Here is a 12,532-nt window from a genome sequence, read left to right on the forward strand (position 1 = left end):
TGTTCTTTGGAGTTTGAAACTTTTTGTTCAATAAATGCATCAAGCAAATCTCTGAACAACAGCAAACAAGTGAACTCTTTCCTTCTTTAGTGACTTCTGCAGGTGATTAGTTGCCCTCAATTGGAATTAGAGGTATCATATTATTCAAGGCTGAAAACTAATGCACATCACACTTTTCACACATAATTTGTGAAAATTAATTTAAAACCAACTATTTTTTCTTCAACTTCACATTTAAGCATTTCTCTTTGTTGCTCTAAGAATCCCAGTGAGATACTTCATGTTGCTTTGCTACCTTATATAAATGTAAATGTTACCATTTATTGTAATAACTGACTTTCATGTTGGTAGGGTTATTTTAAAATCTAATTCATGGTCAACTAATTTATCATCTGCTACATATTTTTGTTGAAGCATTGAGTTCATGTAAAAGCTGAATGAATCAGTGCACTTTGATAGAACAGAGCCTTTGAACAGTTGACTGTGGTCAAAACTCATTTTAGCTGAACAATATCACAGAAATGTCACTTGTACTGTGTAACTAAACAGTCTGAACTACCAGAATTTGTGTAATGCATGGAGTTTCTTAGCAGGCCAAATGATAAATGACTCACATCTCTTCTAGCATTCTCTCTATAGGTTTCTGTAGGCCCCCCTTATGTTTTTTATTTCTCATAGGAATGGAACGCGTGTGTTTATTTTCACGCTGGAGCTTTGAATAGCGCAACCATGTTTTATTCTGGTGGGAGGTTCTGAAGAACTGATGCATATCAGGCCAGTAGGAGTTATCTCCATGTCTGGATAACAGACTGTATTCTGACTAATGTTTGCTTTGTGTTTGAACTTGCTAACATGGTTACCAGATCCAGAAATCTGGTCCGGAATAAATTCACAATGTCAAACTCATGCTGGTTATCACACCTGAAGGAAACTATGGCTGCTAGAACAAACTTCAGATCTGGCAACACAACTTTTCTTCTGCTGCAGGGAATAATGGGCATAGTGACAAAGTTAGATGATTCAATAAATCAGATTTTTAAAATGTAATGCAATCTTTGTTTAGATAAAAGTACCAACAGTACACAGTGCAGACAGTTGTGACCCACGTGTTTGATCTTGCAAACTTCAACGTTGCTTGTGCTTTTTTAAATGTTGTTTTCCTTCAGACTTTATAGTGTTGTTTAACCTTTTATCTCACTAATATGGGGGATTTTTTCAGCCATCAGCCTTTGTGTTCTTTATTCACTTGCAGTGATATAATTCCTGTTCAATTTATCTAGGGTTGTAGTGTTCTGACTAAAATCGAACAACTTTTCCTCATTTCGAAAAAGCACATATTCTGTATCAATATTGCTCACACAATTATTTTCTTCATTTTAGAGAAATGCTGTAATACAACAATAATAAAGATCATGTTGAATGGAATAATGAAGAAGTCTTTAAATGTCACAAATCAGACATTACTTCAGGGCAACACCTGTCACATTGGAATGCAGAAAGAACAGAGGAGGATACATTAAAACTGTGTTTAATCTAATTTGTAACCAACTAGTTTTGCAAGTGAAACTTTTATTTTTTCTCTAAAGTAATGTGAATTTCTGCTTAACACATTACTATAAATGTTCATGAAATTAATCTGCAGCATTTAGAAGAGTTCCCAATACATGTTAGTCAAATCAGAGTTTAGCTCCTGCACTTTGCACCTGGATGAATGTGAATTTGACAGTTACATAGTTTGATCCAATTACATTGAAGAATGTTACCACCAGATGATGCCAGTCAGCCATTTGCGTCATACTGTGGACTTTATCTTGTCTTGATTGAGAACTTTGCTGCACAGAACGATACCCGGATCAAGTCGAGCCGTTTTACATATAAAAAAAAAAATCACACACAAATGCATGAACTTTTCATAACTAATGCAAGGGTTCACACCAGGTCAGAGAAATATGCTGAATGTCATCCTGAATATAACCCAATTTTTTTTTACCAAGAGAGTTGTACAAAATTCTGTTAAATATTGGAATAATTCAAACATATTTTTTGTTGCCAACACCAAAAAGCTTGTGACTTTAATTAGAAGTAATTCTAAGGCTAACTGATTAACAGTTGTTGTTTGCTGTAAGTTTATTCAGCCTTTAATAACCTCACAGGAAGCAAGACAGAAACATGACATGGAATCGCCAGCTGGTTTCCCCATCAGTCAAGAAGTTGTTAAAAGCTGAGTTGATTGTTCATCTGTACTGTTAAATGTTTTGTTTCCTACTTTTCTTATTACACCACTTATCTCAACAGCTTCTGTCAAATTTAAAGTTAACTCCATTGTTGCCACAATTTTCAAGCTTGGATGCCAAGTTCTTCTTACACTGATTTTGTCTTTTATGACATGGGTTATCTGTAACAATATGCTCCATAAAGGTGACTTGTTTTGCTGGGGAATCCAAATGTGCGGACCCCTGCTTCTGGGACGCCTCCACAGCGTTTTCTGGGGCTGACGATGGGAAAGCGTACGCTGCCATCTTTCAGCCAGCCACCATTGCACTGGTCATATTTCTGGAAACGCCAGGCAGCATAAAGCTGGCCAACCAAAGCCAACTCTGATCCCTGACGTCTGCAGGCGTAAACTGCCTGATCATAGGAGAAAGATCCGGTTACATAGAAGACAGAGCCTGTTGCCAAAAAAAACAGACAAAAAAACACAGATTAAATTCTGCTCAAAAATTTAAAAAAAGTGAATATTAAAGCTTTTATTTTAACTTTCATTATTTCATGCTCATTGTTTTAAACTAGTGAAAATTTCTCCTCATTTATTAGCTGCTTGTTTAACATTCAGCTAAAAATAGGATTGGATACATTTTCAGTTAAAAATAATCTAAAGGACTTTGGAAAGGTTTGTTTTTTAACAGTCCTATCAAAATGAACTTATTGCGACTGACAACACACTAATCAAGCCATCATTTAATTGGTTTCCAATAACTTGCAGAATCTGACTTTTTATTTTTAAGCTCAGATTTAAAGTAATATCCAATCTTTCAAAACCCACCATGTTTGTCTCACAGCTACAAGAAATTATGCAAATGTTAATTTGGACATTAACACTGAATTTGTTTTATTTCACAATTATTATTAGATCAACTGCTAGATTATCTTTCCTTGAAGATATTATGGTGGTTAGGGCAAAAGTTTGCTCACCAGGTATCTGGGATGTGAAGCAGAAAGCATCAAACTGATCATGGTTCTTATTTTTTGGCCCATAACTGCGAATGCCTGCTGGCAAGTTTCCTCCACAGACCGGTCGCGGATGAACGATTGGATAATGAACTGTTCCATCATGAATCCAACCTGCATTGCACCAGTCCAACCCCTCCGTCCAAGCTGCCAGAAGAAGTGGGTTATTGTGACAAAACCAGACAGCACAAATACCTCTTTCATGAGGGTAAGAAATTTTTTGGGATGATGGCAATACCTCTGTAAAGCTGGTTGTAGGACGCTAGCATGCCATCTTGCTCAGCACAAGCCAGCTTGGCTTCATGGAAGTTGAATTTGTAGCGTCCATGCTTACTTTGATATGGGAAAACCACACCTAGAAACAAAATGTTATGTTATGTTTCCTGAGCCCTGACAAAAAACACTCCCTCCATGCAGGTTTTCGTACAATACAGGTAGAAAGTGCATTTCAAGTTAGGAAATTTGAATCACATTGCACCAAAGGTAAAATTGTATTGTCATATGCCTGAAAGAAAAACTTATAACAAAAACAACAAATACTGGTATTAGTGTTTAGTTACCTTCAATCTTCAAAGTGATCACAATGTTCTCATCCTCAATGCCATTTATCAGCTCACACTGATACCTCCCATCATCTCCCAGCTCAAGATGGCTGAGCAGCAGGGAGGCGTCCATGGTGTGAGCCCTCAGCAGAGAAGCCCGCTGTCCAACAGGCCCATATGGCTTAAAAGCATTTGCATTCGATATCATTATTATATTCTGTTGCCCTAAATGCTCAGGGTCCAGCTTTGTCCATTTAATCTTGTAGTGGTTTGGTTTGATTCGGAGGATGCATGGCAGCGTAACATTATCTCCCCTTCGGCCGGCCACCTCTACCTGCACAGGAGGCTCGAGGAGATAGTGAAGTTTCTTCGGTGTTGATGGTTCTGAGGGGGAAATAACACAGTCCTAAATATAGGCAATTAATTAGGTTCAAAAACTATTTATTTATTTAGCCAATGAAAAACATTTAGGACATGATCTATAATCATTGATAGACACCAAATTTTGTTAGCTGTATAGCCAAAGATGCAACTTGTCTTCAGACGTTATTTTGTTATTTCTTTTTATCATTTAACTGTTAATTCAGTTCTGTACAACTTTTATTGTAATTTTACACAATATAAATTTTTTTCTATGTACTCAATGTTATGTAAGGCAAAATTTATTTTTGTCTGCTGTGCAATTTTGTGACAAATATTTTAAGAAAACAATCACTAAATGAATGAAACTCTGACTATAAGTCTTAAAAATGTGTTTTCCCTCAGTTATATTTGTTAAAATGTTTGTCATGTGATTTACCCAAAGTAACAGTTGATATAAATGTCTTGCAGGTTCAATTCACAATTCAAATAAAAAAAAGCCGTCATTTTACACAAGAGAAGACATTGGAAAATATTAAAAGCTCAGTTACACTCAGACATCTGATATTAGTGGAATCACTAATAATCTATGACGTTCTGTTACATCACAGCATTGAATCTGGCATAGTTAGACACAATCTGAAGTAAGAATGGTGATGAAATAAATTAACATCTGTACCTGCTCTGTGGGGGTTATATGACGCTGAAGACTGGATAAAGTAGCTTAATGTTATTACAAGAATCCCAGCAAAATTCCCTTTTATGGATTTCATTTCATTCATCTCCTGCAGTGCACAAGAAAACCTGTTAAATAGATTGAAATGTAATTACACATAATGTCAATGAAGTGATTGAAAAAACATTGAATTGAGACTGACAAAATTAAGGCACTTCTTATTTTTAACAATTCTATCAACTAATTTTCTTTAAGTTATAAAGAAAGTTATACAAATCTGTATTCTTGATTTGGTGTCCAATTGCCCAGTCAGCCCCCGGTGCTGTCCGACATGACAGTGATGACTGCAATGTGTCCAAATCAAAAAATATTTTGGAATTTCCTTAACCTATTCCATTCAGTCCATTCCTTATTTCCGCTGTCTGTTTAGTCCAAATGCTGAATGTTCATCTGTCTTTACTCTCACTTCCGTCCCCGTCTTTCCTCTCTCTGATGAACAATGTGTAAACAGGACTGTTGTCCTCTCTTCTCCAGATGTTAATGACCAAATGACAGTCTGACATTCACAAGCTTTTTTCTGTGTCTTGTTGTCAAGTGGCAAGAGAAAACAGGCCCTAAATCTTAGACAAACCGTGGAAATATTGCAGTAAATGAAAACTACTAAATCTAAAATTTCATTTTTAATTGACTTGTCCATGAAGGGAAAGTGGTTGGATTCCCATTTTTTAATTTTTTTGAAACTGCAAATATACTACACATAACCAGCTTTTTGAGATATAAGTATTTTAGTATTCAAATGCATAAAAGCAAAACAATGTTAATGTTTTGAGAGTTGCCAGTTTGATAGAAAAGCAAAACATTGTAAAAGGCAAAGCACGGCCTTTCTTTTCAGTGAGTTAGCTAATTTGAGCAGAAATGCTCTATAACTCCTGTTTTCAATACTTTCAATGAAATCATTGGTGATGTATTAACTCATTTCTTGTGTTAACTCATTGAAACTTGCATAAACTGTCCAATGTAAAGATAACAATAGTTTAGGCTTTCAGAAAAAACATAGCTATTGCATATCTGCTACAATTTCAAATTGAAGTTGCTTTGTTTTTTCTCCCCATGGGATGATGATTAGCTTTAGTCTCTGTATCCAACTGCTGTAATAATATTCTAATAAAACTTATTTTCCTTTAAAATATATATTAAATAGAGTGTCAACACTAAAAGCTGTAATGCTCCACTTGTGAAAGTAAAGGTATATCACTGAATAGGACATGTGGGAGAAAAAAAGGAAAAAAGAAAAAAAGTCAAATGAGCCACTCTTTTAATTCCTTGAGTTACTCTGGCCTTCAGTTTTGTTTTAACATGCAAAAGGCAAAATGCTGGAAGTCAGGACTGTGAAACAGAACACATATACTGAAAGACATCTTTTATGACAGATTCATACAGATGTATGTGTTGCAACACAAATCGCACTGACTAAGATCACACAGAAGAACATTTTACATCCTCAGTGCTGTAACACCATGACATTCATATGTGCAATAGCTAATTCTTTAGCAGAAGAGAAGAAACTAGGCAGAAAGTGAAGAATAAATGTCCAAGAAAAACATAATTGCAATGTGCATTTAGCCATGTTTGTTTTTGTCCTCATTGGTCTGAGGCATAGCTGGAGAAGATGCTGTGTCGGATCTGGTTTCCGCTGCCTCTATTCCCTCCAGACACAAAGGCGCCACTGTGAGAATCACCCTTTCAGTGCAGGAGCAGCAGGCAGTGAACATGCAAAAAAAAAAAAAAAAAAAGATGCAATAATAGGATTCCTCTGTTTTTGCTGCTGTTGCTTCTCCATTGTGCCTCATCATCAATGGGTTTCTTTCTTGTCCTCCAATTAGTATTCAGACAAACACCTCTTGGTGACAGTGGCCAACTGCTCCAAGAAGTACTCTGAGATAAATCCGACCTTTTACATTTCAATCACAATTTTCCTCAGAGGACTAACCCTAATTATCCTGAATGGCATGACTGGTGTGGAGTTGCAGGATTTAATTGATAATTTTGTTTTATGATCTGAGCAGCTGTAATTAGATAACATAAAAGACAGTAAAGTGTTCATAACACAACCAGGAGATTTAAAAAACAAGCAAACAAAAAAACAGGATTAATAAATATGAATTCAAACCCCCATCTTTCTACACTCTGATGCACTGCACAGTTTTAGTTTTCGATGATAAAAATTAAACAGCAAACAGATTTTGTTTCTTGGTCATTTTCACGCTGTCAAAAATTGGGTTTGACATAAAGGGAAAATATGGTGTAGTACAATACTTGTGTTGTTTAAAACTATTAGACTGCAGAATGACAATAGAGCTCCTGGTTTGATGTTTATTAATAAATTCTCAAGACTGTATTGCTAACTTATTTGTTTAAAATATGTTTTTTTTATGGACAGGCAGCAGAAACATTGCCCTCTGCTGTTCACCTTCTAGTGAACAGAAAGCCAGTGTAACTTTTCTTACATTTTATGCCAATTTTTAAAGTCTCTGATTAATTTATGTAATTTCCAGTTAAAAATTTACATGTAAGCTAGATTAGAAATACATATATTTTTATATAAAAAGAAAAGAATGACTGATTTCTGTATGAATTTTTGTTGAATCCATTACTTGTGCAGTTGGTTTCATTTCAGTCAGCTCTGCAGCTGCTTATGGTTATCAGTGATGTATTTCAGCCTGCAGGCAAACGCTCCTTCTGACTTTGTGACATTTCATTTCAGTGTGATTGATGACTATGTTGTTTTTCTCAAAGTCACTGTGTATGTTGGTGCTTCATCAGAATGGCTGTGAGACTGGAATCATGCTTCTCTTACGCTCCAATTATGGCTACAAATTCAAAGTTTTGTTGCATGTGTCCCCACTTTGTCTGGAATAGATAAAAGGTGCTGTGATACATCAATCCATCCGAACTGCAACCGCTGACTGACTGAACGTCCCATTTTCAAGTAGATGCCTGATGCTGATATGAGAGCAGATTGGCCCGCCTTCAGCCCTGATGTAGTATCAGCTTCTTCAGAGGTGTTGTACCAGTGCGTGACTGTGTTGACAAAACCCTGTGACAAGTGGTGGGGTCATAAACTCACTACATGAGTTGAAGAAAGAACGTCTTGACAACTCTGAATGACCTGATTTCCTCTTGTTGAAACATGAAACCCCTAAAATCTTTTTAACGTTCCAAAAAATGGTCCTGAGCATTTCCCCAAAGGTGTTTTGGGCAGAGACAGATTTACCTTTCATTCAAGCATTTTCTAACAGTTTGTGTAGGGTGACCTTCTTATTCAGCAAGCAAAGAACTTTAGAACTCTTTCAAACACAAGTTTCTTTTATTTTTTATGTAATTTATCGATGATCAGATTAAACACCAGAGTAGATATCACAGTAACTGAAATAACATTTAGTTTTTTAAATTTATGTCTATATTTAGAAAAGTTTTAGTGATCAGTTGAGACAAAGAAATTGTTTTCAACTGTTGTACATAAAATCACTGTTGCATAAGTGCCTTGCATTTAATAATCATACAAAAATGCAGAGTCCCAAAGAAAATTGTCCTTCAGCACCTTCTTGTTGGAAATTACACTATTATCTTTTGACATTGGACAGTTTTTATTGCATTTTTAATCTGAAGATGAACATTTCTAGTTGCAGAATTATTTGAGAATTGCCTTCAGAAGCCAGAATTTTAGGTGGTAAAGCTAGAAATCTTTTCACAACCCCTGACCTCAAAATACAATATGGCTGTCATCAGTTTAAAACATTTAGCTCAATGCAGTAATAAATTGTTTAAAAAAACATTTAAAGTTAAGACGTTTGTGCCTCAATACAACATCCTTAAGTGAGCATGTTGCTGCTTTGTTTGGAAAACAGAAGCCAGAAGTAGCTGCCACTAAGTTCACAAGTCATTTGATCAATAGGATGTTACCACTGGGGAAAATGACCAAGAAGACAACAGGAAGTAAAATGAGGTATCCATGGCTGCACATTTGCAGCAGAGCTCTCACAGGATAAGACAGTTCATAAAAAGTTGTGTCATTTGATGTTATGAATCCATAGCTCTTCTGTAAAATTGCTGACATTAATTTTTCCAAAACAGTCCAATAGAACGCTTGTTCAGGTCTGAATAAGTCCTCGGCATCTCTTCTGATGGCTTATAGATGATTTATCTCAGGTAGCTGTTTACACCCATCAATTCCATGATTTCTTAGGACTTATTGTGCGGACATTCTGAGTATGCATATTTTAAATAAATAAAGAGGGAGATGCTAAGTAGAAGCAATGGACTCAAAATACTAATTAGTAAAATTAATTATTGTTCTCAAATAAATATTTGATTGTTTCTGTTACTCATCGTGGTCATTTTGTGTACTTTTTATAGGTCAGATTAGTTTCAAAGACTCTCTGTGTTTTTTTTTTTTTTTTACATTTATGTGTTACAGTTTACTGATGATTGTATAGACATAAAATGTGACTCATCCCAGGTTTGTCTTCTTTCTTTGCCAGGTGTTGTGAAACACCCCATCAAGGAATCCCTTCCTGGAAAGTGTTAAGGAGCTCGCCACTGTTCTTTGTTAGCTAATCTGTACTGTACAATAACATTTATGGATATAAAGAAATTCTTTAAATCTATGAGCAAACTAAAGCACAAATTAGAGCCTGAAAAAAACAACTGACGTTTGACCTATTGTCCTCTACAGAGAGTGATTTACGAATGTGTCTGTTGTTCCTCAGCCAATCACTTTGCTCCTGGCTCAGTTGTGTAACACGTGGATGAAAGTCACACGGGTTGATAGCGATCTAAGTGCAGATTGGGGAGAACGATATCTTTATGTTCCCATTCCTGTTTTGCCGTTAGGCCTGCAGTGCTTCTGCAATGCTTCTTTACATTTCTTTTGGGTTTTATGCATTAGTTTTTAAACAATTTATCTAAGCAGTTTCTCAAGATAATACTGTCTTTGTATGTTCCACCAAGTCTTTATTTAAGTATCATAAACGGAGCAGCGATAAGCAAAATGAAATCCATTTTTTGTCTTTTGCTGGTATAAAGACATCAAACAGCAGCCAGATGCAAAATATAGCAGGGTGGGGCAGAGTGTGGGGTGGAGGTAAAATGTTTACCCCACATGAGGCAGTTTGGGATGTGATTCCCGAGAGTCTTTACTGCATGTCTTCTCCCCGTCTCTCTTTACCCATTTTGTGTCTGATCTGCACAAAAATAAATAAATAAATTCATTCATACCCATTTCATGAATGAATGCAATAGTAGGATTCCTCTGTTTTTCCAAGCATGAACTTTAATAGCTTTTATGTGATACATTGGTTAAAAATTTAATTGTAAGGACACAATACTTTTGTATCTTTTTACAACTTATATAAGTTTTCATTTCTTTCTTGCAAGATGCCCTGGCTTTGCCATGTTTACCATGCTTGGTAAAATGAAGGTAGACAAATATAAAGTTAAATAATTATCCATAATAAAGAGCACAGAGTAAAGCTTCAATTTTGATGTGTTTGCGACATTATTCCCATTCCCGTAGAATGTTTTTTCTGCTTAACTGATGTCAGGAAATGCACTAGGACAGCAGTTAAATGTTTTCTCTATGCATGTGTTGGTGTCATTTCTGACTCCCTTTTTAAGAACTTGTGCAACTTGTGCAACATCCTCCTTATGTTTTTCTATTACACTGTTGCATAACATACAGGTTTTGTCTTGCCTATGTATCTTCTTATCTGGTGCCGCATTTCTTGTGGCCCCGGTGTTGTTACTATAGATGTCGTCCTGCTTCTGATTAGCAGGTTGTGATTGTGTTATCACAGGGGCCCTGGAGCCAGCCAGCTGCACTGATGGAGCGACAAGAAACACTAACTAGAGTTAAACTATCCATGGAATCCACACTTGGAGCTTTTTGAAACGTGTGGCTCACAACCAACATGTCTTCATGCGCCAAAGAGAGACGAGTTTCTTGTCTTTCATGCCCTTTTTATACAACAATAATTTATAGTAGCAGCTTCTTTTAATTTAATTTAAATTGTCAACTATCACAAACGATGACACTTACATTTTTATTGTTAATACATTATTTGATTACTAGAATCAGACAACATATCAGACATACATTTCTACATTAAGTTCTAAACCTGTTAGATAAATGTGCAATAGCAACATTTACTTTAAAAAAATTTTCTCAACTTTATGTGCTGCAGCAGAATTGCACTTTTGCAAAGTTTAGAGGTCTTGAGTTGCAGAAATGAGACTAAAGACAATTTATTTGGGAAAAGCTGAATATATATAGCTTTGAGTAAACTGTACCTTAAGGAGCTGGTGGAAAAGTTATACGCAGCATGCCTGTAATTCTTCAGTTATTCTAGATTTTATATAAGTAAAATCCATCTATCATTACATTTTAAGTTACTCTGCTAACTCTAACATCCTCCTCCCGGAATCATGTATCCCATAATCAAACGGACATTGTTTCAGATCATTTGAATTTGATGGTGAGTTAATCCAGTAAAAAAGTAAACTGTGAAGGTGGTTAAGCTGTGGATTATCCTCTTGTTTTGAGTTAGAAACAAGATATGAGTATTTATTTCTGCTTTAGTGGAAGTTCAAAGTGTTTTCAATGTATTGTCTGAACATTTGAGGTATTACATGGTTAATACATTGCTTTTCTAGCTGGATTTATAGAAAAATCAAAACCATTTAATGACTGTCAGAGGCTTCATAAGAGAACACAAATCTTTAAACTGTTTTCTGATGTCAGCAATTTTACCTGAACATTAAAAGAATCATTACCATCATCTGGAAGACATGAACATTAACTTATCACTCAAAGAGCAGAGTATTAAGACATTATCAGGAAATCCAAAACATTACAGGAATGAGCAATTATCATCTATCTTGAATGCAACAATGAAAGGACATCCTGCATTTCTACTAACACGAGACTCACAAGAGACATCAGGTGTTGATCACGAGTTCCTTCATGTGAGTTGGTTCTGGAATGACAGGAACGTTTAGCATGTTTGACTTTTGAAAGAAAAAATCCTCCAACACCTGTGACCGTCAATTATAGATTCAGAAGATTGCTTAGATTGTGTTTTATGTATGAGAGAAATTACAGCAAAGAAACACTTTACATGCAGAATCACCCTGCATGTGCTACAGATTACGACCCAAAAAAGTAAGACCTTCTCAACTTCAGCATTGTTTTGAGACTTGAACGCTCCAATATAGATAATAAAAATAAGGTATTCGCCCTTAAAATACCTGGATTTTATATTTATATTATTGCACCAAATGAGGAAGCTCTCTTCTTACCAAAATATATAATGCAGATGTATAGAATTTTTTTTAATGTATTTTTTTATTTTTTTTCTTTGGAAGAAAAACATTTCACAACCTGACTTTACATCTATAGTAAAACATGAATTTGTTTTGTCTAAATTAAATGATATGCTGATTTGATGTAACTGAAGAGAATATCACCATTTTTAAATTAATTTGCAGAATTGATTATTTATAGATTGTAATTGGTGGCTGGTAGATTTTATGCACGTCTGTTCAAGATTCACAGGTTTCATTATGAGCCATTAAGGCAGAGGGAGGGTGATTTCATGCTTGAATATTGTTGATGCAGGTGTAAACCATTACTATAACTGCCATAGATGAAACATGAGCAGAAAAGTCA

General features: G+C 35.5%; 1 protein-coding gene across 2 annotated transcripts; it reads right to left on the minus strand.

The window, feature by feature from the left end:
* Positions 1–1,457: 1,457 nt before the first annotated feature.
* On the minus strand, positions 1,458–5,318 carry hapln2 (hyaluronan and proteoglycan link protein 2). Of its 2 annotated transcripts, none has more exons than XM_055047285.1 (6): positions 5,080–5,318; positions 4,810–4,915; positions 3,789–4,154; positions 3,467–3,583; positions 3,193–3,375; positions 1,458–2,669 (listed from the first exon to the last, which is right to left on the minus strand). In XM_055047285.1, the coding sequence occupies exons 2-6, from the start codon at positions 4,910–4,912 to the stop codon at positions 2,392–2,394; spliced, it is 1,047 nt and encodes a 348-aa protein (XP_054903260.1). In that variant the 5' UTR covers positions 4,913–4,915; positions 5,080–5,318; the 3' UTR covers positions 1,458–2,391. The 2 variants fall into 2 exon arrangements, with proteins under 2 accessions (XP_054903260.1, XP_054903259.1); XM_055047284.1 differs by having other exon boundaries at positions 4,810–4,934.
* Between the last annotated feature and the right edge of the window lie 7,214 nt (positions 5,319–12,532).

The sequence above is a fragment of the Poeciliopsis prolifica genome, unplaced genomic scaffold (genome assembly GCF_027474105.1).
Source record: "Poeciliopsis prolifica strain line A6 unplaced genomic scaffold, Auburn_PproV2 SCAFFOLD025, whole genome shotgun sequence".
In the NCBI taxonomy this organism is placed as follows: Eukaryota; Metazoa; Chordata; class Actinopteri; order Cyprinodontiformes; family Poeciliidae; genus Poeciliopsis; species Poeciliopsis prolifica.

Coding starts and splice junctions, on each gene's coding strand:
- hapln2 (XM_055047285.1), bottom strand. CDS start 4,912: ATGAATGAAATGAAATCCATAAAAGGGAATTTTGCTGGGATTCTTGTA. Junction 4,155..4,809: donor ATATAACCCCCACAGAGCAG/GTACAGATGTTA, acceptor TTTCCCCCTCAG/AACCATCAACACCGAAGAAA. Junction 3,376..3,466: donor CTACAACCAGCTTTACAGAG/GTATTGCCATCA, acceptor TTCTTCTGGCAG/CTTGGACGGAGGGGTTGGAC.